Below are 24,696 nucleotides of genomic sequence, written 5' to 3'. Positions count from 1 at the left end.
AACCTTTGTTGTAGCAGCCCTTTGTGGTCCCCTCAGGGCAGAGCTTCAGCCGGTTTGGTGGCACTTTCCATTTAATGTGATTCCACTCGCTCCGTGAAATGGATAAGGTTATAAATAGTGCATGAAAGAGCAGGAATTGGGTCATGCCAATTGTTTCCATATTGGGGAATATCGGGCGCAGGGCTTTGCCTGTCGGGATGGTTTTGCTTTCACTGCCTCCATTTGAAGATGAAAACCCTGATGTCTCTTCAAGGACTGATGAAAACCGCATGCCCGGAGAGATGTGCATGGGACAGCTCAGGCTTCCCTTTCCTTATCTGTGTGAGGAGAGGCTGAGTGGAGGGTCTGTGTAGTGCCTCCAGCTTCTTATTTGGCTTTAAACCCCATAAACAAGTATTTGGAGTAGCAATTACCTGATTTAAATGTAGCACCAAGATGAAAAGCCCCCAAAGGAGGCAGTGGACCTGCAGCAACAGCTATAGAAGCACTAGGACCTATAGCAAAGGGCCCAATAAAGAGGATGAGGGGAAAGAGATGAGCATGGAAATGAATTTCAGTCTTCAGGCACCCGTGCAATGGGCTGGAGAGCAAAAAGAAGCTGCTCTGAGGAGTGAAGTAGTAGAATACACAGTGGTGTAACTCCTATTGGGTGTGTTTTGGAGGGGCCAGGTTAGGATAGCAGCAAAGTACTCCCCACCATTGTCAGAGGAGCACTAAAATGCCCCAGGCTTGCTGTTTTGGGGGGTTCCTCTGGTGCATGGGTCTGGGGTGCAGTGGGGCAGCCTGCTTGCTTGCTTCTAGGTGGAATATGTCTTCACGGACAAAACCGGGACCTTGACAGAGAACAGCATGGAGTTCATTGAGTGCTGCATCGATGGGCACAAGTACAAGGACTGCATTTCGGAGGTGGATGGCTTCTCTCAGACCGATGGACCCCTGAAGTACTATGGCAAAGCAGAAAAGGTAGGGAATGTGCGTGTTGATGGCTGTTAGGGGCTTGTGATCACCTCCTGGCTGGGTAAATACAGCCAAAAGAGTGGGTGCTGGTGATGTGGTTTTAAAGCGTGCACACACCAAAAACACCACCAAGGGCTGTGAGGTGGGCTCGGTGCATCCATCCCTGGTGGTGTTCAAGGCCAGCTTGGAGAGAGCCTTGGGTGGCGTGGTTTAGTGTGAGGTGTCCCTGCCCATGGCAGGGGGTTGGAACTGGATGATCTTAAGGTCTTTTCCAACCCTAACTATTCTATGATTCTGTGGTGTTAAGCTGGTAACAAGCCCTCCTTTCCTCCTGCCTAGAGCCGTGAGGAGCTGTTCCTGCGAGCCCTCTGCCTGTGCCACACTGTCCAGATCAAGGAAGCAGACCAAGTGGATGGGCTGATGGGGCAGCCAGAACGCAAATACACCTACATCTCCTCTTCCCCAGATGAGATCGCTTTGGTGAAAGGCGCGGAAAAGTAAGGATGTGAAGGTGTTGGGGTGTTTCATTCCCTCTCTCTGGTGAGGGTTATATGAAGGAAATAGACCCCTTTCCCCAGTCAAGACCACAGCTCTCCATGGGAAGCACATTGTGATACCACCACTGGCCCTCACCCTCAGCTCTGTGAAGCACTGTGAGCCTGTGGGTTTAGATGAGTTCCCTGTAACAGGGATGCTTTGCAAAGGGTCTTCCCTGAGCAGCTTCTTGGTGCTGCAGAGCCTGGCTGGGGCAGAGGCTCCTTTGCTGGAGCCCCCCATAGCCATGTGTTTTAACCCACAAGAAACAGAGAACAGTAACTGTGTGCATACTGCAGCCAGCTTGCATCCTTGGTGTGCAGTGGCAAAATAACGGGCTGGGTTGTTGTTACCAAACCCACACTGGGATCCTGCCAAAGATGCTCAAGGCCAGGTTGGATGGGGTTTTGATCAACCTGCTCTAGTGGAAGGTGTTCTTTCGTGTTAGGGTGGTGAGGCACTGGAATGGGTTGCCCAGGGAGGTTGTGAATGCTCCATCCCTGGCAGTGTTCAAGACCAGGTTGGATGAGGCCTTGGGTGATATGGTTTAGTGTGAGGTGTTCCTGCCCATGGCAGGGGGGTTGGAACTGGATGACCTTAAGGTCCTTTCCAATCCTAACTATTCTATGATTCTATGATCCAGTCAGGCTTTTTAGCTCAGGCTCCCTAACTTCATCGTCCTCCTCTGCCGTGCAGGAGGTGAAACGAGAACGTTGTGAATGTCTGACCTGTGCCAACGGGTGTTTTCAATGTTCTGTCCTTTTGTTTATTGACAGGTATGGTTTCACTTTTCTAGGACTCGAAAATGATTTCATGAAAATCCGAAACCAAAAGAACGAAACTGAAATGTAAGTGCTGGGGGGGGGGGATGATGATGCTGATGAGGAGCAGGGCTGCTTGTGCTGCACTGCCTCCCACCCAGCCTACATTGAGAGTGGTCCACGTGGCCAACCTGGCAAGGGCAGAGCTGTTCCTTTGTGAGGGGTGTTGGACAGTGCTGACCTTCCCCCAAACTCACATCCCTTTCACAGAGTGCAGCCCAGCAGGGTGCAGGATGAAAGGCTTCGCTTGCAAAAAGCTGCTGGTGGCTTTAATGGTGTCTAAATTCAGGTCCTTTTAGTGCCCACAGTCTCTTGTGTGTATCCGTCATCCATACCCCGCTGTGCAAGTGGCTGCTGGGATACATGGGGTGGTTGCTGACCTTATGGGGCCTCACAGCAGGGTGCTGTAACTGTGAACTGTGTGATATGGCTGCTATCCCTGTCACTCTTTTCCCTTTCTGTGCTGATAATAATGAGATTTCCCCCTGTGCTCACAGCTTGGGGGACATCCGAGGATCCCTGACCTAATCCAGGCACTTCCTGAGACCTTGCCTTCCCAAGCAAGTTTCACTTCTTGCTGCCCTTATGGTGGAACTCCTTATTTGAATGTTGGAGGCAGTGTCTCTGCCCTGCAGTACACGGGGCTGCAGCCTGAGCTCAGTGCACTGCTGGGCACCAGCACCCTCAGCCCCATGTTCAGAGCAGCACCGGAGGGGGGTTTTACTCCACATTCTTGTGCAGTAGCTGTAAAAAGCACGTTGCCCAGTGTAGGGTGTATTGATTCCTGTAGCAAAACTCAGTGATTTTATGTCTTAAATAGCTGGTTTTCTTCTACTGAGTCTAAGCTGCTTGATTCTCTTCTGAAGGTACCAACTTCTCCATGTGTTGAACTTCGATCCTGTCCGTCGCCGTATGAGCGTCATTGTGAGAACCACCACAGGTACAGTTAAAATGCATTTCTGGACTCATACATGTGTGCATATGTACAAATATAGAACACATCCTTTACTGCTGTAACCCAGAGGCAAAGCTGTGAGGTTTTCTAAGCTGCTCTAAGTTCTGTAGTGTGGGGCTGGCTGGGATAGAGTTGATTTTCTCCATAGCAGCCACTGGGGACCAGCAGCAGTTGGGGGGGGGGTGGGAAATGACCTATGGAAAGCTGCTGCTGGACTTGTTCCAGCCTGAAAGTACAAATACATGGGGGGAGAAGTGAGACCCATCCCCTAAGTAGGATGGGATTTCATGGGGATAGGAGACAGAAACTCAGAGGTCACCATCCATCTCAAGTGTCAGGCCCAAAAGGTTATGGGATGCTGGGTTTATCCTCCCTAGAAAGGTTGCCAGAGTTTCGAAATAGGAAAAACTAAACTGCTGTGTGCAACCTGTTGAAGAAAGCTTGCTCAGAGGCAGAAGGGACACCCCGTGTCCAGCCTGAGGGCACAAAGGCTTTGCACAGGTTAGTGTAAGGCCTCTGGGCTTCCAGCAGTTCTGCCTTTAGTCCTGCCAGATTTTCTCCCTCTGCATCACTTGCTGGAGCTATTGAAGCTGTGAAGTCTCTCTACAGCATGTGATGGCTATAAACTATTTATAATTTGCTTTTAGGGAAGTTGCTTCTCTTCTGTAAAGGAGCAGACTCCTCTATTTTTCCAAGGGTGCAGCAAGAAGAAATCCAACAAACAAAAGTCCACGTGGACCGCAATGCTATGGTGAGCTCGTGGATGGAATTTGGCTGGCTCCTGGGGTCAGGAAAGCCTTATTCCAAACATAGGGATGTGGCCTTGCTTTGGAGGGAAGTGTTGAAAATCCAAGTGTCACTTCACATTGGTTTGAAGCCAGGCTTTTTTCCTTTTCTGTTTCGTTGGCTTCCACCTTTAGTTGAGCTTTGGTTTACTTATATGGTCTCCATCACGGTTGTGTCCAAGCATCTCCCATGCCTGTTAAAAATAGACATAACAAGAGCAGGCTGTTTACTGTGGGGAGAGAAGTGCCTGGTCCCAGTCGTAGTCCCTGCTCTCCCTGCTGGATGCACGCTCTCAGCACTAGTCCTTCTCTCTGCCATATTAGATGCACATAATAATCAGAAGCAAGGTTACTCTGATAGGGAGAAGTTACTGTATAAACACAGAGAAATTGGTCTTTTAAGCCAAGAAATGGTCATTGCTGTCAGGGTCAGCACTGCCGGGAAGCACTGATGGTGGAGAAAAGCACTAACCCTCACGTGAGGAGTGGAGAAAACCTGCTTTTAGAGCACTTGTCCACTTCATTTTCCCTCTTTCCCCTACCAGGATGGCTACAGAACGCTGTGCGTGGCCTTCAAAGAACTCACTCAAAAGGAGTATGACAAAATAGACAAACAACTGAATGAAGCAAAGATGGCTCTGCAGGACAGGGAGGAAAAGATGGCAAAGGTTTTTGAAGACACAGAAGCAGACATGCACTTGATTGGGGCTACAGCTGTAGAAGACAGGTAAAGAGGTGGCCATCACCACCAGCACTGTGGTATCGCTGTGGTGGAGCTGAGCATCCAGGCGGATGCTGGGAGTGTCCAGGACAATTAATTACTCCGTGGCACAACCATTACACAGTGCCCTAGTTGCTAAAATTGGCTGGTGTAGTAAGAATTAGGATTTATTAATGAAACTACGGAAGTACTTGAGCTTCTAGAGGGTGAATTAAGCACGCAGCGTTAATTTGCACATCAAAACAGATCCCGTTTCGCTTGCAGATGTAGTAACTGCATGCGTAAATGAAACTCTTACTCTTGACTTGAGGTCTCGCAGTGTAAAGCAGCGATTGCGTCTTTTGGCTGCAAATAACAGCTTGGGATTGCTGACTTCTAATCCTTATTCCTATGGCAGTGGTCTCTCCAGCACAGGGGATAATCAACCGGCTTGTCTTGAGCTGGTGTTTCCTACCTGCAGAATAAGGGCTCTGTGGATTCAGCAAGGCCCAGCCCATGAAGTGATGCTTTGCTCCTTCTCGCAGGCTGCAGGAGCAGTTGGCAGAGACGATCGAAGCTCTGCACGCAGCTGGCATGAAGGTCTGGGTGCTGACAGGAGACAAGATGGAAACTGCCAAGTCCACGTGCTACGCCTGCAGGCTCTTCCAGACCAGCACCGAGCTGCTGGAGCTGACGGCGAGGACGGTGGGCGACAGCGAGAGGAAGGAGGATCGGCTCCATGAGCTGCTGATGGAGTACCACAAAAAGCTGATTCAGGATGTTCCCAAAAGCCGGGGGGGACTGAAGAGGTGAGTGAGCAAGAGGATGCGGCCCATGCGTGTTTTGGGTGTAGGTGCAAAGCCTATAGAGACTGGCCCTGGGGACTGGCTCCTTCACTCTGCTCGTCATCTCTGGTAGTAGTTGGTTTTGAACTCGGTTACACAGTTGTGTTAGTAAAGGGTGCATGTTAAATCCAAGCTTTTTAAGATTGCTTAATGGGATGGGGTGAAGATTAATACAGAAGTGATTTTGGAGCAGCTCTGCTCTGGAGCCAGGCTGAGAGAGCTGGGCTGGTCCAGCCTGGAGAAGAGAAGGCTCCTGAAGGGGAGACCTGAGAGCAGCTCCAGTGCCTAAAGGGGCTGCAGGAAAGCTGGAGAGGGGCTTGGGACAAGGGATGTAGGGACAGGCCAAGGGGAATGGCTTTAACCTGCCCGAGGGGAGACTGAGATGAGCTCTTAGGCAGAAGCTCTTCCCTGTGAGGGTGCTGAGGCGCTGGCACAGGGTGCCCAGAGAAGCTGTGGCTGCCCCATCCCTGGCAGTGTTCAAGGGCAGGTTGGACACAGGGGCTTGGAGCAAGCTGCTCTAGTGGAAGGTGTCCCTGCCCATGGCAGGGGTTGGAGCTGGAGGAGCTTTGAGGTCCCTTCCCTCCCAAGCCAGTCTGGGATTCTATGATTCTATGATTTTGAATAGCCTTTGTTTGAGAACGTAGAAGACCAAGTCAGAATATATCCAGATCTGATTGATGTCAACCACCTAAATGGCTTTAATCTGCAAAGTGCCCATGGGGATTTTTTTGTCAAAGAAACACTTTGCTTTCAGTTTGATGAGAAATGATGCCATTTAGATCAGAAATGTTTATTCAGAGCAGCTTCCAGTGTGTGAAGGGGCCTCCGAGGGTGCCAGAGAGGGATCCTTCATGACGGACTGCAGCGATAGGACAAGGAGTGATGGGTTTGCACTGGAGCATGAGAAGTTCAGTTGAGGAATGAGGCAGAATCTTCCCTGTGAGGGTGCTGAGGCGCTGGCGCAGGGTGCCCAGGGAAGTGGTAAATGCTGCATCCCTGGCAGTTCAAGTCCTGGTGAGACAGAGCCTTGGGAGCCATGGTCTGGTGTGCAGTGTCATTGCCCATGGCAGGGACCTTGGAGCTAGAAGCTCCTAAAATCCTTTCCAACCCTAACTATCCTGCAACTAAACTAAACTGAACTAAACTATCCTATAATTCTATGATTCTAAGAGAAGTTAATTCTAGAGAAGAACAAACAACAGAGCTGCTTACCCCTATCCTAACCTATAACGTATTGAAACCCCAACAACAGTAACTTACTTCTATACTAACCTATAACCTATTGAAACCCTAAAAACAACTGTAACTTACTCTTATCCTAACCTATAACCTATTGAAACCCCAACAACAGTAACTTACTCCTACACTAACCTATACCCTATCTCTACTCTATTGCTGTTCCTACCTACCTACGCCTACGTTTTGGGGCAGAGGGGCCACTGGTGTCTGTTGGGGTGGGTGCAGCAGCCCTGAGCCTGGTGCGGGTGGAGCGGGTGGCTGCAGAGGGCTGGGTGTTGTGCTGCTCCTCTGCAGCTCCTGCACCAGGCCCAGCACCACGCTGGCGTCTCCTCTTGCGCCGTTGACGTGGCGTCTCCCTGGTGCCCTTGACGCTGGTGCCCGGCGGGGCTGCAGTGGCCGCTCTCACTTGCTCCATGGCTCTTTCTGCCATCCTCTGGATCTTGTGCAGCTTGGGGTGATCCCGCTGGAAGTAGGGGTGGTAGAAGAAGAGCAGCTACAAAATGCAAAGGGGAGGAGTCAGTTGGCATCGGTGCAAGGAGGAGAGAGACAGAGATCCGGTAACTGGGCATCTGCATCGGAAAAGGCACCCGCGGGTGTTCAAAAGGACTTTCTGGGGCATTTTAAAGCTCAGCTGTTCTGGCTGAATGCAATGTGAGGGTAGAGTTTTGGTCAGTCAGAACCACCCTTGTGTTTCCAGCTGCTGGGAGCAGAGGAGTGTAGGGTCTTCAAAAGCCTAAAATGCAATGGAGAAACCCAAAGAGGTCTCGTTTTAGAGCACCTGAGTGTGGCATGGGCCTGTTGGGAATAATGGTGGTGCTGCTGTGTATCTTGTCAGCATTGAGCAGCTGCCACAGGATGATTGAGGGTTCTTTTGTGTGCGGAGGAACCAACATACCTGTCCCAGAGCAGGCCCTGCTGCTGCTACTGCCCGCAGCTCCCTGATGGGCACAGATATCACCATGTCCTCTGGCATCCTGCGGAAGCCATGGAGGTGGAGCCGATCGAGGAACTCATTCATGCTCTCAGCCTGAAGGCCCCGACGTGCTCCCCTGTTCCCAAGAACTTCAGTTTCAAAGAGCTTATCTGCGATAACCACGCAGCTCCCGTTGTCCCCCCACCAGATGGAGTGGAACTGGAAGCAGTTGATGACCTTCCATAGGAAGAATGGGAAGGATTTGGGTGCAGAGGTCTCTGAAACACAAAATCGCATGGTCAGGGCCCAGGGTTCATCAGGCAAACCCTGAAGGGAGTTTTCTTTTGAGGGAGGTGTGGGGGCAGCAGCCCAAGGTGCTCCCGTGTCACCTCTTCGAGGCATGGCCGAAGCTGAGGATGCTTCTCCTGAAGACGTCTCCAAAACCACTTGGTTCCTGCCCTTGGCTCCAGAAGTCCCCCAAGCAACCAGACTGGGTCCTGCTGCTCAGCAGACTGAAGGGCTGTGGCCCCAGCGGCCCCTCAAGTCCTCCAGCATCACTGTGACATCAGTGTTCCATGAGGGTTCCATGCACGGTGCCCATCTCCTGGCAACAGGAAGGGGAAGGCAGCAGAAGTTGCTCGAAAGCCGCGTTGTCTTCTCCTGGAGAGAGCTGTTTAGAGCTGAGAAGTGACCCCAACTGTATTTGCCTTTGGCCTGTGCTGCTGGGGCCGTGCTGCCTCCCATTGCCGCGGGGAGCTGGTCCCCAAGGCGGGATGGGGAAGGCTGCAGCGTTGGGCATCAGAGTGCCCAGACCTGAAGGTTCTCCCTTGGGCACCTTCCCCCTGTGCAGAAATGCCCCAAGGCTCTTGTGTGGAGTAACCCCGCTGTGATTTCAGCAGCGCTGCTGCTGTCGCGGCTGTGCATGTGCTGGGTGATGCTCTCGGCTTTCAGCAGGGCTCCGTGCTGCTCTGCAGGATGAAGTACAAGTGAAACAGCACCTGCACTGATCCTGCATGTGAAATAAAGTGGTGCTCCGCACTCCTGTGCCTTTTGGGGATGGGTTCCTCTGCTTTTCTTTGAGACAGAACCGTTAGACCCAAGCCAGGACACTCAGTGATGTTCTCTCAGCCTTTTGAAAGCCGTCACCGCAGCCTTGAGTTGAAGGAACGTGGCTGCAGGAACAGTTGTGTCAGCTGTAGGTTCTGAAGTCCATGGAGCCTGACCTGAGAGCAGCTCCAGTGCCTAAAGGGGCTGCAGGAAAGCTGGAGAGGGGCTTGGGACAAGGGCCTGTAGGGACAGGGCAAGGGGAATGGCTTTAACCTGCCAGAGGGGAGACTGAGATGAGCTCTTAGGCAGAAGCTGTTCCCTGCGAGGGTGCTGAGGTACTGGCACAGGGTGCCCAGAGAAGCTGTGGCTGCCCCATCCCTGGCAGTGTTCAAGGGCAGGTTGGACACAGGGGCTTGGAGCAAGCTGCTCTAGTGGAAGGTGTCCCTGCCCATGGCAGGGGTTGCAGCTGGGTGAGCTTTGAGGTCCCTTCCAACACAACCCGTTCTATGAGGCAAGCAGTTAACTTCCTCAAATCTGATTTTGTTTCAAACATGTTCCTTGCATTCCAGAAGCTGGACCTTGACCCAAGAGTATGGCCTGATTATAGATGGCTCAACGCTGTCACTGATACTGAACCCTTCTCAGGACTCTGGTTCTAGTAATTACAAGAACATCTTTCTGCAGATCTGCTTGAAGTGTGCTGCAGTCCTGTGCTGCCGGATGGCTCCCTTGCAGAAAGCACAGGTATTCACTCTGCTTTTAATGGGCTGAAGCACATCACTGTGTGATGTGATGCACCTTTAATCCATCAGCTGGGGCTTGACCTGATCTTGATCACCTAGGACTTCTACAGCCTTATGTGTAAGCCTCACCTGAACTTGGGAGTGTGATGGGAACACATCAGTCTTTCAAACCCTTTGTTTAATATGCCTGCAGGAAGCCACAAACCCAAGCCAAGTAGAATTAAGCAAATCCCCCTCTTTTTTTTTCCCTTTCCAAATTCCACAAGTGGAGTCCATGACTTCCTCACTCCAGTGGATGGGATCCAAGCCTGCTAAGCAGCGTGTTTCTGCCCCTCTTCCACATGGGAGGGTTTCCTGCCCCTCAAAACGCATGAGAATTCCCATCTTTGGGAGAGCAGGGACTGGCAGCAGTGAAGGGGTGGATGCTGCTGTGAAGGGGGGGATGCTGCTGCCTGGCAGTTGTTTTTAAATGCAGTCCTTCATCCCTGTGCAGCTGGATCCTGGCTTTTGCTCTGGCTGGTGACAGAGAAGGAAGTAACAAGGAGGTTTATTGCTGTGAACCCACCTGGTGTTATTTTGTCTAGTTGTTTGTCCTGGGGGGCTCTTGCAAATGGGGCAGTTTTGGGGCTCTGGAGGCTTTTTAACTGAATGTTTGGTTTCTGCTCTGTCCTTTGTTGGTTTAGATTGTGCGGATGGTGAAGAACACCAAAGGGAGCCCGATAACGCTCTCCATAGGGGATGGTGCAAACGATGTCAGTATGATTCTGGAAGCACACGTTGGAATAGGTAAGACCCCCTGATAACACCCATCTGATGCCTAAGAGCTGTCTGCTGTTGCCTGGGGCTCAGTCAGTGTTTCTGGTTGCACATGGCTACACTGATCCTACTGGAAAATGCAGGAAGTCTGCTGCTGTTTTCTTTGGAGCCAGGGTTGGCTGCATATCATCATGTACTGCTCACCTTTAATAGCACCACTCTCTTCATCAGTCATAGCTACAGATGGCCTTCAAAAACGCTACAGCCACCTTGAAGGTGGTAAAGGTTGGTTGCTGCTCAGAGAATAAAGGCACAAGCAGCAGATCGATGGTGATTGCCAGCAGTCGTGGCACAGGCAGTGCAATGAAAACACCAGACTGTATTAGGGTAGCTGGTCACAGCTGCCAGTAACTCCACTGTGCACCCACATGTGTTTCCTGGGGGCTGATGCTCAGTTCTGTTGTATGCCCTGTGTGTGTGACATTAAACCACTGGAGACTTTGTAGTAAAGAAGGGTTGATGGAAAGGAAAGAGCAGCCTCTTTATTTGGGGCTGTTGGAAATGCCACAGTGCCCTCTAATGAATGAGCTCCCAGGGCAGTTGGGTTGGATGTGGCTTTTGAGAGAACAAAGCTGCCTTTCTTGAGCTCAGCTCTGCGGGTACATCTGAAACAACCAGGCGTGTGCTGTGGAGTAACCAGGCTGGGAGAGATATGGGCAAGCCCTGGGGAAACCAATTCCTCATCTGTTATCGGGTTTGCTGAGATATGCTGCCCCACACTCTTCCATAGGAGCTGAAGACAGCTCAACCTAAATATAGCTTGAGAAACTCCAGAGGCAGGTCTGAGTGGTGTGGAGCCAAAACCATGCTGAGGATTGCAGCATGTCAGTGTGTTACTCTCCTGAGGTACTGAGAGGGAAATACTGCGTTATGTCATGCCCCAAGACAGTGATGTGAACAAGCCTAGTGGGTAGCATTTGTCCAGATTAACCCTTTGCCATAGCATCTTCCCAGGTTGCAGTCCCTTAGGGATTACCCTATACCGTAGCATCACCCCAGATTCCAGAACACTAGGGATTAAACCTATACCACAGCATCAATCCAGATTCTAGTCCCTTAGGGATTACCCTATACCATAGCATCAGCCCAGATTCCAGTACGTTGGGGATTAACCCTATACCACAGCATCAATCCAGATTCCAGTCCCTTAGGGATTACCCTATACCATAGCATCAGCCCAGACTCCAGTACATTAGGGATTAACCCTATACCACAGCATCAATCCAGACTCCAGTACATTAGGGATTAACCCTATACCATAGCATCAGCCCAGACTCCAGTACATTAGGGATTAACCCTATACCACAGCATCAATCCAGACTCCAGTACATTGGGGATTAACCCTATACCACAGCATCAATCCAGACTCCAGTACATTGGGGATTAACCCTATACCACAGCATCAATCCAGATTCCAGTACGTTAGGGATTAACTCTATACCACAGCATCAGTCCAGATTCCAGTCCCATAAGGATTATCCCTATACCACAGCATCAATCCAGATTCCAATCCCTTAGGGATTAACCCTATACCACAGCATCAGTCCGTATTCCACTCCATTAGGGATTAACCCTATACTGTAGCATCAATCCAGATTCCAGTCCATTAGGAATTAACCCCTTGCCATGCTTCTGTCTCCAGGTATAAAAGGCAAAGAAGGACGTCAGGCTTCCAGAAACAGTGACTATGCTGTGCCAAAGTTTAAACATTTAAGAAAATTGCTACTAGCACATGGGCATTTATACTATGTGAGAATTGCACACCTTGTACAGTATTTCTTCTATAAGGTAAGGATGTGTGTGCAGTTTATGCCTTTGCTTGTGCTATGGATTGCTTCAGTAAGAGAAACAAATAGTAAACAGGGTCATCTGTAGCTCTGTTTTCCTTCCCTGGATCAGGACACGGCTCTGCCATGTGCCTGTCAATTGGAACTACTGCTTACAAGGAAATGTGAGCATGGTTTTTCTTCTGCAGATACTAACTGCTCCTTGGGTTAGTTTTGTGCTTGGTGGAAGACAGTGCCCTGGTTTGTCTGGTAGCGTCGTGTCGGGCACCAATGGCTGGTAATAGGAGCAATGATTTGGATTTAGGCTGAGGAGTCCTCACTTCCCTGCTCACTGCTTGTCCTTTGTTTCCCCAGAACCTCTGCTTCATCCTGCCGCAGTTTTTATACCAGTTCTTCTGTGGATTCTCACAGCAGGTAACTTCCAGTGACGTGTCTGTGGAGCCAGGATACAAAGCAAGTGGCGCAATGAGGTGTCCTAGCAGAGACTTGGCTTATAGCACCCTCTCCCTTCCTCACCTTGCTTTAGAGGGCAGTAGGAGCTGACCTTATTGCTAAATGCTGTTATCTGAAGCATAATATGTTTGAGACCCATAGCTGAAAAGAAAGAAATCTGCTTTCTTTCCTTTCCCATCCGCCACCCAGGAATAAGTAATGAGAGAGGGGTTTAGCTGGTTTCTCACCACCCGATTTTGCTGCTTCTGCTCCTCTTAAATGAAGCAGTTTTCAAAGAAGCCCTGATTTGTTCCCCTGTGCTGCATTTCCCTGCATTGAAAGTGTCTCTTAAAAGGCAGAACAGCTCATTCTTTTGTGACAGCCTTTAAAAAGAGACATCCCAAGTGTCATCACTTGCTTAGTCCAAGTGAGCGTCAGAGGGACAGTTCAGTGCGGAGAGCGGGGTTCACGTGCTTGGAGACGAGAGCTTTGGCCTTTGTGTCAGCTTAATGGGCTTTTGTGTCTGTTTGGGCTCTGAAGCAATGGTGAGGAAGGGTAAATGATAGGAGATAATTCCCTGCTTCTCTTGGCAGAAGCACTTGCCTTTTTTTCCCCCCTCTTTAAAAGAAGAAGCTGTAGTTCCTCTAAACCAGTCTAGCCTTTAGAGAGTCACAGGAGACATCAAGTGTATTAATAGAACCAGCAGCACAAGAGCAGCCACAGGAAAGCTGTGAGAAGGGCTGTTGAATCATGGTTTTCTGCAGAATGAGCTGGAGATGAGACCAGCCAGTTACAAAACTTCCTGGCCATGGGAGCAGGGTCCTGGCCATGCAGCTTGCATTGGATGGAGCATGACCCCTATCAAATGGAACCATCCCATGTGGCTGTGACAAAGGGATGAATCTGTAGGGTGCATACAGAGGCAATAGCTTGAAACTTTGAATCTCTTTGTGGGGAGACTTCTAAAGTGGAACTTCTGTCTCATTTGACCCTTTCTTCCTCTTTCAAGCCACTGTACGATGCTGCTTATCTTACCATGTACAACATCTGCTTCACATCACTACCCATCCTGGCTTACAGCCTCCTGGAGCAGCACATCAACATCGACACGCTGACCTCGGATCCTCAGCTCTATATGTAAGTAGTGCTGGACTGGGTAAGCCCGTGCACAGCTTGGTTAACCATGGTTTAAGTTGTGTTGGTGCAGGAGCGTGAGCAGGTGTCAGCACCTGTGTTGGCAATGGGGTCACCATGAACTGCAGAAAAGGCTGTTTGTGTCCCTGCTGGCTCTGTGTTAGAGCTGAGCAATGTCCTATTTACTGCCTATTCCTAGAACAGTATTTGGTCTGGCCAATTGCACTGCTGTGTCTCTGTAAGAAAAATGAACTCTAGGTGGAATTCTTCATCCACAGGAAAAATCAATCCATTCACCTTAGCTTTGGGCCAGGCAGCGTGAGCCAAGCCGATGATAAAGCATGTAATGGATGGAGGGAAGATCTGCCTTTCAGGGGGAAAAAAGGTCCTTTTGTTTTGAGAAAGACAAATGTTTCTGAAGCCCAGCTCAGGCAGGTAGTTTCTCAGCTTGTCTGAATGGATATCATCCCCCAGGCTTCCCCTCCAAAGGCCAAATACCCAGATCAGGGCCTGTTACCAGGGAATTCTGCTCTTTGATCCGCACACTCAGAGTTTCCTGCTGCATTGCCCAGGAAAAAGGCAGTTTAAGAGGAGATGCCTCCCTCTGCTTTGCTGGTTGCTTTCTCCCCTTCCTTGGTTGCAGTGGGGAGAGGATCCAGCCTCCCATGGAAACAGAGATGCTTCCCATCTTCCTCCCACCCTTGCCCATGTACTCACACTTGGGTGCAGCCCTTCAGGAAGGACTACGGGAAGATGCTTTTGGGGGGAGGACCCTGTTCATGCATTCCTGTTGCTAATTCCCTTGATGGGCAGCAAGCACAGGTTGGGACTGCTTTGGCCACTGCCCTGTGCAAGCCCTGTCACCATCATAAGATGCTCTTCAGCATGGAGGAGCTGTGTGTGGCAGGACCGTGCTCAAGCCAAGAGTGATGCCTTTGCAGGGTCAGGGTGGGGAATCAGACATCACACAGCCTAAAGGTGTTGTGTGAATGTTACTTTAGGTATGGAAAAATCAGAATGCAACAAGCACTGTGAGGGTAGGAAAGGGCTTGGGTGCTTTTGAAGTGAGTGCTCAGATCTGTGATGATTAGACCGCCGTATTCCTCCACTGGTATGGCAAAATGCCACCTCTTGTATCTTTAAATAGGTAACTGAATATTGTGTGACATAGACCAATAACAACAGCCCCGTGCACTGGGCTGGTGACTGGGCTCTGTTCATTGAGGGAAAGCATGAATTGTGCAGGCAGGTAGCTGCAGGTTGAATAGTCATGCCTATGTATGTGCTGCTAAATGCAGGACTGCTGCTGTGTGCGGTGCTGAGCTGCTGCACTGCAGATCTCTAGTCTGAGGGGCTGTAAAAGCCTGTTTACGATGAGCACCGCAGGACTTCAGTGTGGATGCAAAACAGAGCTCACAGAGGGACGTCTTTTCCCTCTTTGCAATAAAAAAGCCCCACTTATAGTCTGCTTTATCCATGCTCTTTACTCATGCCCAGATTGTGGTATGCTAGAGCCCTGTTGCTGCATCATCGTGCACAGGATTCAACAGGGGATTGGTTTAGAAACTGCAGTTTTAGGAGCCCAGCACCACACCTGTTTGCAAGGTGCATCTTGCTGGGAATCCATGTATTGCTTTAACAGTTAAGGGTTAAAATGAGAAAAGAATGGGGATTTTTGGTGCTTTTCTCCCCCATCAATCTTCAGATTTTAAAGAAAGTCATCTGAAAAGATAAAGATGCAGGAAACTTTGACTCCCTCCTGCCCTGATAGCTGCCCCCCGCTCCCTGGGCTCTGCGCGTGGTCCATGCACAGCTCTGCCCATCGTGCATCCCTTTGCTGCTGCCTCTGTGCCAGATCTCATCCATCCAACATTCTAAGCCTCCTGCTGCAGCCCCCGTGTTAAAAACACCCTCCAAACGATTCGGGAGGTTATTTTCAGACAGACACCGCTTCCAGGGATGGGCTTTGCAGAGCTTTTCTCAACCAGGGAGCTGGTGCATTCAGCAAGAAGAGGGGAGCACACAACGCATTCACTACATGCCATGTGGCTGCTCTGGTTTTGGAATCGAGCAGTTGATATCAGACAGTGTGCGTGGTGCAGGGGGTGTGGGAGAGGCTCAGGGTGGTGTAAGAGCTGTTCCCTTTGGGCTGGGTTTTGTTTTGATAAGGAGAAAATATGCTGAACCTCATACGGTCACTCATGACCAGCAGCTGCTTATAGCAGACATCTGTGGCAGGTATTTGTGTTTCACCTCCTTGTCCCCTACAGCAAGGGCTTGCTCCAAAGCTGATCTCCTGGCTGCAAAGGGCTTTACAGCACATCCTGAACGTGATGGTGATGTTCTCATTGCTCCCTCTTTTGGCAGGAAGGTTTCTGATAACGCCATGCTGCAGTGGAGGCCGTTCCTGTACTGGACCTTTCTGGGCGCCTTTGAAGGACTCGTGTTTTTCTTTGGGGTTTATTTTCTTTTCCAAAACTCATCGCTGGAAGATAATGGAAAGGTAATGCCACCAAAACACACCCAAAGGGGGAGAGTGATGACTGCTGCTTCTGTGCCCTGCCTCTCTCTACGCCTGGCGGGGAATAGCTACATGCTTAATCCGTGCGGTGTCTCGAGTCTTGTCCGATGGCGTAGCCTTGCTTATGGTGTGATTCTGCAGCAAATGCTTGAGATGAAACGTTTCCCAAATCGCCATGGAAACAGGGCCGAGCTGGTTAAACTCGCTAGGTAAAAGAACTAAGTCTCACACACAGCTTTATTCCAGCCCAGCGAGCTTTGCACAGCCTATTCGTGGTTCCGTATGATGCCAGGCAATGGCTCAGGGCAGGAGCAGGTTAAAAAAGAAATTGGATTTCTCTTCTTTTCCCTTTTTTCTTTCTTTCTTTTAATTCTGCTGGTTCACTGAGTACACAGCTAAGCCCTGGTGCAGACGTGGTGGCCTGGGCTGTCTCAGGACCCTTTCCCCACGGGGGTATGCAGTGTGTTATCCCATCTCCATCAATGGGAAGCCTCCTTCCACCATCACTTCTGACTCTGGAGAATACCTTAGGCTTTTTTAGCAGCAAACACTTGGAAAAAAGCTGATGAAATTTATGTGTCTGCATATGTTGCATCAGTGCCAACATTTATAGCCCCGGCTACATGTAGTCAAGCCCCCGTATTGTAGATTCAGTGCTTTTCTGTATTTATAGCCATTCAGGTTGTATTTAGTAGAACATGAAGCACTGATTTGTTCTGCAAATGCCTTCAGAGGTCAAGTCTGTGTGGCACTAAAAGAAGCTGTGTGGTTATGTCCTGTTCTGTTGACACTTCTGCCTGTGAGAACTGCTACCAGCAATTGTTCATGGTATCCATGTCTGTTTGACTGACTCCTTTTTTGCTCCTATTGACTTTAATTTTTGTTGCATTGTGTGGAAGCTTTTACATTTCACTTTCTGTTTTGATGTATGCATTCAGGTCTTGACAGCCTTTGGTAAGCATCCCTCCCATTCATTGCCATCATTTGGACTCATAGACAGTATCTGCTTTTCTCTGTTGTGCATAGTCACTAGTTACCTGCAGCCCAAACCAGATGGCAGAATACACACTGGTGCCTTCTGCAAACTGAGACGATGAGCAGAGGTGTTGCAAGAAAGCAGAAACTGAGTAAATTACCAAGAAATCATGGCATACAGGTGGTCCAATGACTTGTATTGACGTTGCTGTTAGTAGGAGGTTGTACCTGTCACCATCCCAGCTCTGGGTCCTCCGTCTGTGTGGCACTGCATGGCACAGGGTAGAGTAGTGGGTAGCAATCGCCTCTCTGAGCATCAACACCCTGTAGTAGTTGCTCCATCCCATCCTTCCCATCCGGCCCCTGCTTGCACCCCTGTCCTCATCGTTGTTGCTGTGCCTCTCCAAGGAGATGGACGCAGACACCTGTGGCAATGTAACGTGTTTTCCAGGTTTTTGGGAATTGGACCTTTGGGACGATTGTTTTCACTGTGCTGGTGTTCACCGTCACGCTGAAGGTGAGGATCTGCCTTCCTTCTGCAGGCACTTGGAGTAATTTCCCAATGCATGTGGATGTGCTGTCAGATCATGCAGTAAATGTGTTGAAGATGGAGTTTCTAGGACTTCCCACCACTTAAATCTTCTCTTCCATAGAGGAAGAACTTCCTCACTGACCATTTGTGTAGCCTGTGGGCTGTATTCCTGGGCTGTACTAGTCTAAAGTATTTATGTCTTAGTTAAACTATTATCCCATTATTTGGCCTCTTTTGAGAGCTTCAGTTGATTGTGGTTGATTTCTCCCCACACTTTTACCCCTTGGCATTCAGTTCAAGCAAGAGGGCAGCAATAGAGACCTTGTGTTTGTCCACCTTGTTTCAGACATGGCTTAAACAAGCACCAGCAGGATCACAGAAGCACATCTGTCAGATAACAGCAGCAAATCTGCTTTGTTTCCTAGAGCATTCCAGAAGGAACAGTTTGCATAAGACCTTACAAAAAGTCTTTTATGCTTGGTTCTGGACAGCAGGTGGTGGCAGGAGGCAATTACAGACCCTGTAACCTTTAGACATCTCTTCCTGTCACAGCAGAGCTTGTATCAGATTTATCCTATTAAAAAGTGTCAGTTAGAGTTAGAACCTCACTGGTTCCCTGTTGGTGTTGTGCCAATCTGTATTGAAAATGCCTGCACTAATAACAGGGGAGACTGAGCTGAGCTCTTAGGCAGAAGCTCTTCCCTGTGAGGGTGCTGAGGCGCTGGCACAGGGTGCCCAGAGAAGCTGTGGCTGCCCCATCCCTGGCAGTGTTCAAGGGCAGGTTGGACACAGGGGCTTGGAGCAAGCTGCTCTAGTGGAAGGTGTCCCTGCCCGTGGCAGGGGTTGGAGCTGGATCAGCTTTAAGGTCCCTTGGTGCTATGATTCTGTGTTCCCTGGTGCACATGTACAGAGGTAGCTCTTTGGAGAACCTTCAACCTTAATGTGAAACCAGCCTGAGATGTCACATAAATACAATGAGGTGTGCTCTGCATGTAATGCCTGTTCTCTGTCTCTCTTTGATACTCACACAGCTAGCACTAGATACCCGATTCTGGACGTGGATGAACCACTTTGTGATCTGGGGCTCCCTTGCCTTCTATGTGTTTTTCTCATTCTTCTGGGGAGGAGTCATTTGGCAAGTATCTGTTCTTCTTTCCCTGGTGCTTTCCTAGGGGAATGCCCAGCACTGGCTTTGTGGGAGACATGGCTGCAGCATCCCCGCATTTGGGTTATCCAGTGATTTATGGATGTCAGGGTGTGCGCAGCCATGCTCCTTTCTCTACTGGGAAGGGAAGGGCTGGTATTTCCATCCAATTCACACTGAAGGCTGGTGCTGGAGGAGGGCTGTTGCATGATGAGATGTGCTGGAGGAGGTCTGTCAGCCTGAAAGCAGATAAAGTCCTCGTTGTCATTGAAGTGCTTGGCTTTGGCAAGAGGTGGTTTGCTTTTCTGCCTTTGAGGTCATTTCTGGTGCTGAGGCCCTTGTCCTTCATTTGGAGGTTTTGGGATAAATATTTCAGGATCTGTTTGTGCATGTAGGTGGGAATGAAAGGAAGAACTGATGGGAGATACAGAAGGGAAGGAGCAGGTGAGGCAGATGCAGAGCAAGAGGACCCAGCGCTCTGGGGCAGCTTAAGAGGGAGAAAATAAGCAGGATAAAAACACAGATCCTGCTGCTGAAATCCTGGATCTGATGAGGAGAAGGAATTCTCATGGATTTGAATGCAACCGGGATTTTAGTCTTCATGTCTCGCAAAAGCAGGAAAGCAAATAGTACATTACAAGTACTATTAACTTCCCGTTTTCCATGCTGGAATTAGACGTTCATATTGACATTCACAGCAGAGAGCATCTCCCATTTTACACCTTTGCTTTCCTGTTGTTGACTCAATCCCTGGTCCAGCAGCCTCCTGATAAAGATGTGCAATTGATTTAAACAGTTCAGTTGAGGGTCACAGGTTTTGTTTAACTCTTCATCGTTCCCAACCAACAGATGGAGACCTGAGGTCTAACCAGGTTTCTGTGCTGCAATGTGTGAGTGTTCCACTGGTGTATTTAACTCTCATAGCTCCATATTTTGGAGTTAATGCACTTTATGTGTTATTTATGAGGCATTTTTCATAAGCATCTGCCAGTTCCCCTCCATCATCAAGGGAGGGAAGAAACAACAAATAACCTGTGGGGGGGTACCAAGAGTCTCTGGATTCCCTCTATCGAAAGCAAACCAGAAGCTATAGCAAAGCCCAAAGTTGAAATGAAATGATTTGGTTTTTGACAAGAGGAATAATTTCTCTTTCAGTGATAGCAGCAAAATTCAAACCCCTCCACACCCTGGAACAAAACAAATGTGGAAGATGCAGAATGCATCATGTAAGGTGACAGGACCTCCAGCACTAGTGCAGCAGGAGATGCACTGGTAGCAGATGGGCAGTGTGTGTCTGCGCTGTACCCATCCCCATCTGAAAGGGAGGTGTTACTGCTGATAGTGTGATCTGAGCCTGCTGTGATTCTGACCTTCGTGGGGAGCTTGTGTTAACCCCAATGTATTTGTGTCCTTTCTCTTTCAGGCCTTTCTTGAAGCAGCAAAGAATGTATTTTGTATTTGCCCACATGCTGACTTCAGTTTCCACGTGGCTGGCAATAATCCTCCTGATCTTTATCAGCCTCTTCCCAGAGATTCTTCTGATAGTTTTCAAAAGTATGAAAGAGAAGAGCCATCAGGTAAGGAGCAAGGGGATGCATTTATTGCGCTGTATTTTTAGGCTTCAGCACCAGCTGAACCTGTAGCGGCGCCGTGCGCCACTCGCACCTCGAGGAAGGCTTTCTAGAGTCTCATCTCACTCTTTCACATGCCAGAAATGTCAGGAAGCTCATCTAAAAATACTGCCTTGTCTGTAGTGAGGAGAGACTCACTTTCCTTGGCTGCCTTCACTGGATGGAAACTGCTATCTCTTGTGAAATGCGATGTCCCTTTCGAACCTGAGCTGATCAGCAAACCCCTCATATTGTGTCCTGCAGAAATTCATGTCAGAAAGCACACCCATGGTGTTCCCCTTGAGTCTGTCCTCGGGTGTTGGGGCAGGGAGATCAGGGTCAGGTCTTGTCATGTCTGCCCACTCCCCTTAATAACCAAGGGTTTGCTAGCCTGCAGTGAGAAGGTCTCCTTCAAAGCAGTTTGGTTCCTTAACAGCTCTCCTCTGCTGCTATAGAGGAGGAGGAGGGCTCGATTTAGCAGTGGAAGCCATCTCCTGCAAGTTGTTTTTGCCACTCCTGCAGATGGTGAATGCCAGCAGTGCCGGGCTCACCACTCGTACCCTGCTGAGTCCTTCCCTTGCTCTCTGCTTGCCCAGTGGTACTCAGCATCCCTGCAGCACTGCACTGTCACCCCAGCCATGCCCCCCGCTGCTCCCTGTGCCTGCCCTCCCTCCTGCAGCCCTTCTTTCCCTGCAGCAGCAGCAGCAAGTCCTGCCTTGGGTTAGAACGTGGTGCCTTGCCATTGGGTTTCATGTCCTTAGGCAGTGCTAGGGCAAGGAGAAGGGACAGGGGCCGGTGCTGTTAGTGTGGGATAACCCCTGTGCTGACACCCAGCAGATGCTTTGGTGGTTCCTGGAAGGTAACGCAGACCAGCACTGTGGTGCCCAGCATGGGTGGCCATGTCCCAGGAGACCATAGGATGACCTTCCAAACACTGAGGTTTGAAATAGGCTTCTCCCGTTGAAACTCTTGTATGCTGCGAGGTTTCAGTGCACTTTCCTCACCTGGGATAACTTGTTATCTTTGGTCCTTATTATAAATGATAATAGAAGGAGACTGATTTGGGTTGGAAGGGACCTCAAAGCTCCTCCAGCTCCAACCCCTGCCACGGGCAGGGACACCTTCCACTAGAGCAGCTTGCTCCAAGCCCCTGTGTCCAACCTGGCCTTGAACACTGCCAGGGATGGGGCAGCCACAGCTTCTCTGGGCACCCTGTGCCAGCGCCTCAGCACCCTCACAGGGAAGAGCTTCTGCCTAAGAGCTCATCTCAGTCTCCCCTCTGGCAGGTTAAAGCCATTCCCCTTGGCCTGTCCCTACATCCCTTGTCCCAAGCCCCTCTCCAGGTTTCCTGCAGCCCCTTTAGGCACTGGAGCTGCTCTCAGGTCTCCCTTTCAGGAGCCTTCTCTTCTCCAGGCTGACCCAGCCCAGCTCTCAGCCATCTCAGCCTGATAATAATCTCAATTTAAAAAGCCTCAATGAAGTAGTAAATGTTTTCCTCTCCCATAACATTCCAAGTACAAGTTTGGCCCAGTGTCAGTGGATTGAGATATGTATCTGCAAGACAAAAAACCCCTCAAACCATTCAAGTTGAAAGCGATAGAGATGGCTGAAGAAGTGTGGTTGAATTCTTTGAGGCTCCGTGTAATTTCCTCCCATTAAATATGATTTAGTAGTTTCCAGCTTGACACCCCCATTGAATAGGCTGGGAGTGAGTTGAGGAGGGTGACCTGGAAGGGTGACCCGGGGGTTTCTGAGCCCAGCCTCAACTCCCCTAAGAGGAGGAGGAGGAGCAGACTTCAGCACTTGGCCAGGGGATCCATTCCCTTGAGCAATGCTTGCTTTCAGGCGTCCTTTAGATGTGTTAAAAAAGGCTCTTGTGAAATGATTTAGCAAAGCAAAGTACGTGTCAACCAGAGAAGTCTCTTCATATGTGCATTCCAAACTAAGCACGGGGTGAGCTGTATTTAAATGTACAGTTTGAGCTTTGGAAGATGCCTGCAGTAGATAGGAGCTCTAGATGTCTGTGTCAGCAGTCAGGCACCAAAGTCAGTCCCTTCGTTTGTAAAGGCATTAAGACCAGGTTAGATGGTTTCAAATCAAGAGCCTTTATGAATATGCTAACATTAATATTGGGGATCGGTTCCCCATGGGGAGAATTAAAGGACAAACAGGATGAGGGGTGTTATTTAGGTGCCTGAACCCCCAGGCTGGCAGCTGAGGGTCCCCTTTGGAATGGGAGGATAGAGTTGAAGGCAGGTCGATGGGTATTTGCCCTTAAGTCAATAGGACAGGGATCCACCCCAAGTTCCCTATAACAGCGCATTGGCTCTGCTCAGTCTTTATTACACTTCCTGTGTGGAAACATGTTTTCCTTTTGTTTTCCTTTCTTTATCCTGTTTTACTGCATTTGTGTTTGCCTCGGTTTCTGCCTTTCTTGTACTGCAATTTTCTGTCTTTTGTGCTGTTGTGAACCAGGTAACGAAGCGCCTTCCTTCCTCAGGAACATCCACTATCTTCATGCTTTCTCAAACTTCCAGCAATCACAGCTTTTCTTGGAGTGAATAAGGTGATTTCCTTTCTGAGTCACTATGTGTTGCTTGCTTTACTGCTTTTTTTCCTAACGCCTAACTCCTGGAAACCTATGTTTAGATTTGCTCACCCGGCAAAACCTTGCTTTCCCTTCTCCTTTTGCTTTAATTTAGATCTTTTGCTTTAATACTTAGGCTGTCTCTTCCCCTTCAGTCTCCAGCTGCACCTCAGGTGGATGAGCTGGTCGTGCTCAGGATGTCCAAGTAGGGTGGATGCAGCCAATGCTGATTCACTCTCCCCGCCTGTAGTTTTGTGTGTTAGTGGACTAGATGCAAACTACTCTAAAGCGTTGGACAAGGTGGATTCGACATTGATGGTCCTCTGGAGGATCTGGCAAACAGCTCAGCATTGTTTGATGTAGGAGGAGGTCCCCAAGTGCCCATCTTGCTCCATGCATCACAGAACCCCAGACTGGTTTGTGTTGGAAGGGACCTGGAAGCTCATCCAGCTCCAACCCCTGCCACGGGCAGGGACACCTTCCACTAGAGCAGCTTGCTTCAGGTTTCCTGTAACCCCTTTAGGCACTGGAGCTGCCCTAAGGTGTCCCCTTAAGGAGCCTTCTCCAGGCTGACCCAGCCCAGCTCTCTCAGCCTGGCTCCAGGAGCAGAGGTACCACTTGTCAGTGCTACTGTTTGTCCAAGTGAATAAGCTGCTATACTCAACCCTTACAACAAGGGATGGTCTCTGACTTGCTGACCATGGGGATGGTGGGGCTACCCCACAGCACAGTGCCTCGAGTCCATGTCTCAAGCATTTGGTTTCACTGCAGACCTCCACTATTGCTCCCTGTTTTAAGATACCGGTTATGTGGAGATCACGGATGGTTTCCTCCTCCCTCAAAAGCGCTTGTAACATAAACCTCACCCAAAGGTGACCATTTCAGGGCTACTTTCTGAACATCCACTGTGCCTCCTGCACTGCAGAGCCCATCCAGTATTAATAACCATGGTATTTAGAGTGTGTGTATTGCTCCATCCCTTAGGATGTGACTTAGCTGTCAAATGGTGTGTGTCTTGTGTAGTTTGACCATTAGGCAGGGGTGTGTGTTGCATGTTCTATAAGTCTCTTTGCCTCGCTGTTGCAGAGCAGCAGGAAGGCACCTGATTCAGTGTCGGCCAGACCTTCTGTCAGACCACTTCTTTTCAGAACATTCTCAGATGAGTCTAATGTGTTGTAACAGGTACCCTATCCAAAGGAGTTGGGATGGTTTTCAAAGGCATCGATTAACCAACTGTAACCTCCCCAGATCAATTAAACTGTGGTTCTTGTAATCCTCTTGACTATCGGTGTGGGGCAGCTGTCCTTGTGGAAGGGAGATGCAATGCTTGGGATGCATTTTAATGTGGGGATGTTGTGCTGTCCAGCCTCTTCAGCATCCTGGACGTGCACAGATCCTCTCACACTGAAATGTTTTGCAGTATGTAAATAAAGCTCTCAATAGAACTCATATTTTAGTCTGATGTTAACAGATAATTTAATGTGAGAATGCAGCCGGGGAATCCTGCTGTCTGGTAATAAAAGCTAACACTGGTGTATTTACAGTGAAGCATTCAAGTGTCAGCTATTAAAATGATTCCAATATTGCATCTGAATGGTATCAAACCCCCTTTTTCTAGG

The 24,696-nt window shown here is 49.5% G+C and overlaps 1 protein-coding gene across 7 annotated transcripts in view; it reads left to right on the top strand.

Moving 5' to 3' along the window:
* ATP11C (ATPase phospholipid transporting 11C) overlaps window positions 1-24,696 on the top strand; it is a 120,164-nt gene that overhangs the window by 30,845 nt on the left and 64,623 nt on the right. For 2 of the 7 annotated variants that reach the window (XM_062627397.1, XM_062627392.1), the window contains exons 13-28: window positions 802-963; window positions 1,297-1,454; window positions 2,268-2,339; window positions 3,179-3,252; window positions 3,915-4,018; window positions 4,598-4,779; window positions 5,298-5,561; window positions 9,366-9,540; window positions 10,223-10,325; window positions 11,998-12,143; window positions 12,497-12,556; window positions 13,584-13,711; window positions 16,076-16,211; window positions 17,656-17,721; window positions 18,768-18,871; window positions 20,304-20,457. In XM_062627397.1, coding sequence (XP_062483381.1) covers window positions 802-963; window positions 1,297-1,454; window positions 2,268-2,339; window positions 3,179-3,252; window positions 3,915-4,018; window positions 4,598-4,779; window positions 5,298-5,561; window positions 9,366-9,540; window positions 10,223-10,325; window positions 11,998-12,143; window positions 12,497-12,556; window positions 13,584-13,711; window positions 16,076-16,211; window positions 17,656-17,721; window positions 18,768-18,871; window positions 20,304-20,457 — 2,088 coding nt within the window. Of the gene's footprint in view, window positions 1-801; window positions 964-1,296; window positions 1,455-2,267; window positions 2,340-3,178; window positions 3,253-3,914; window positions 4,019-4,597; window positions 4,780-5,297; window positions 5,562-9,365; window positions 9,541-10,222; window positions 10,326-11,997; window positions 12,144-12,496; window positions 12,557-13,583; window positions 13,712-16,075; window positions 16,212-17,655; window positions 17,722-18,767; window positions 18,872-20,303; window positions 20,458-22,965; window positions 23,057-24,163; window positions 24,260-24,696 lie in introns of those variants that run through there. The other 5 variants (XM_062627395.1, XM_062627393.1, XM_062627394.1 and 2 more) reach the window with 5 other exon arrangements.

This window comes from Pezoporus occidentalis, unplaced genomic scaffold (assembly GCF_034315485.1).
Source record: "Pezoporus occidentalis ecotype Australia unplaced genomic scaffold, CSIRO_AGI_Poc_V1 ctg30, whole genome shotgun sequence".
Taxonomy (NCBI): domain Eukaryota; kingdom Metazoa; phylum Chordata; class Aves; order Psittaciformes; family Psittacidae; genus Pezoporus; species Pezoporus occidentalis.
Note: the sequence above shows the minus strand (reverse complement) of the source record. Positions and strands in the feature narration are given on the sequence as shown.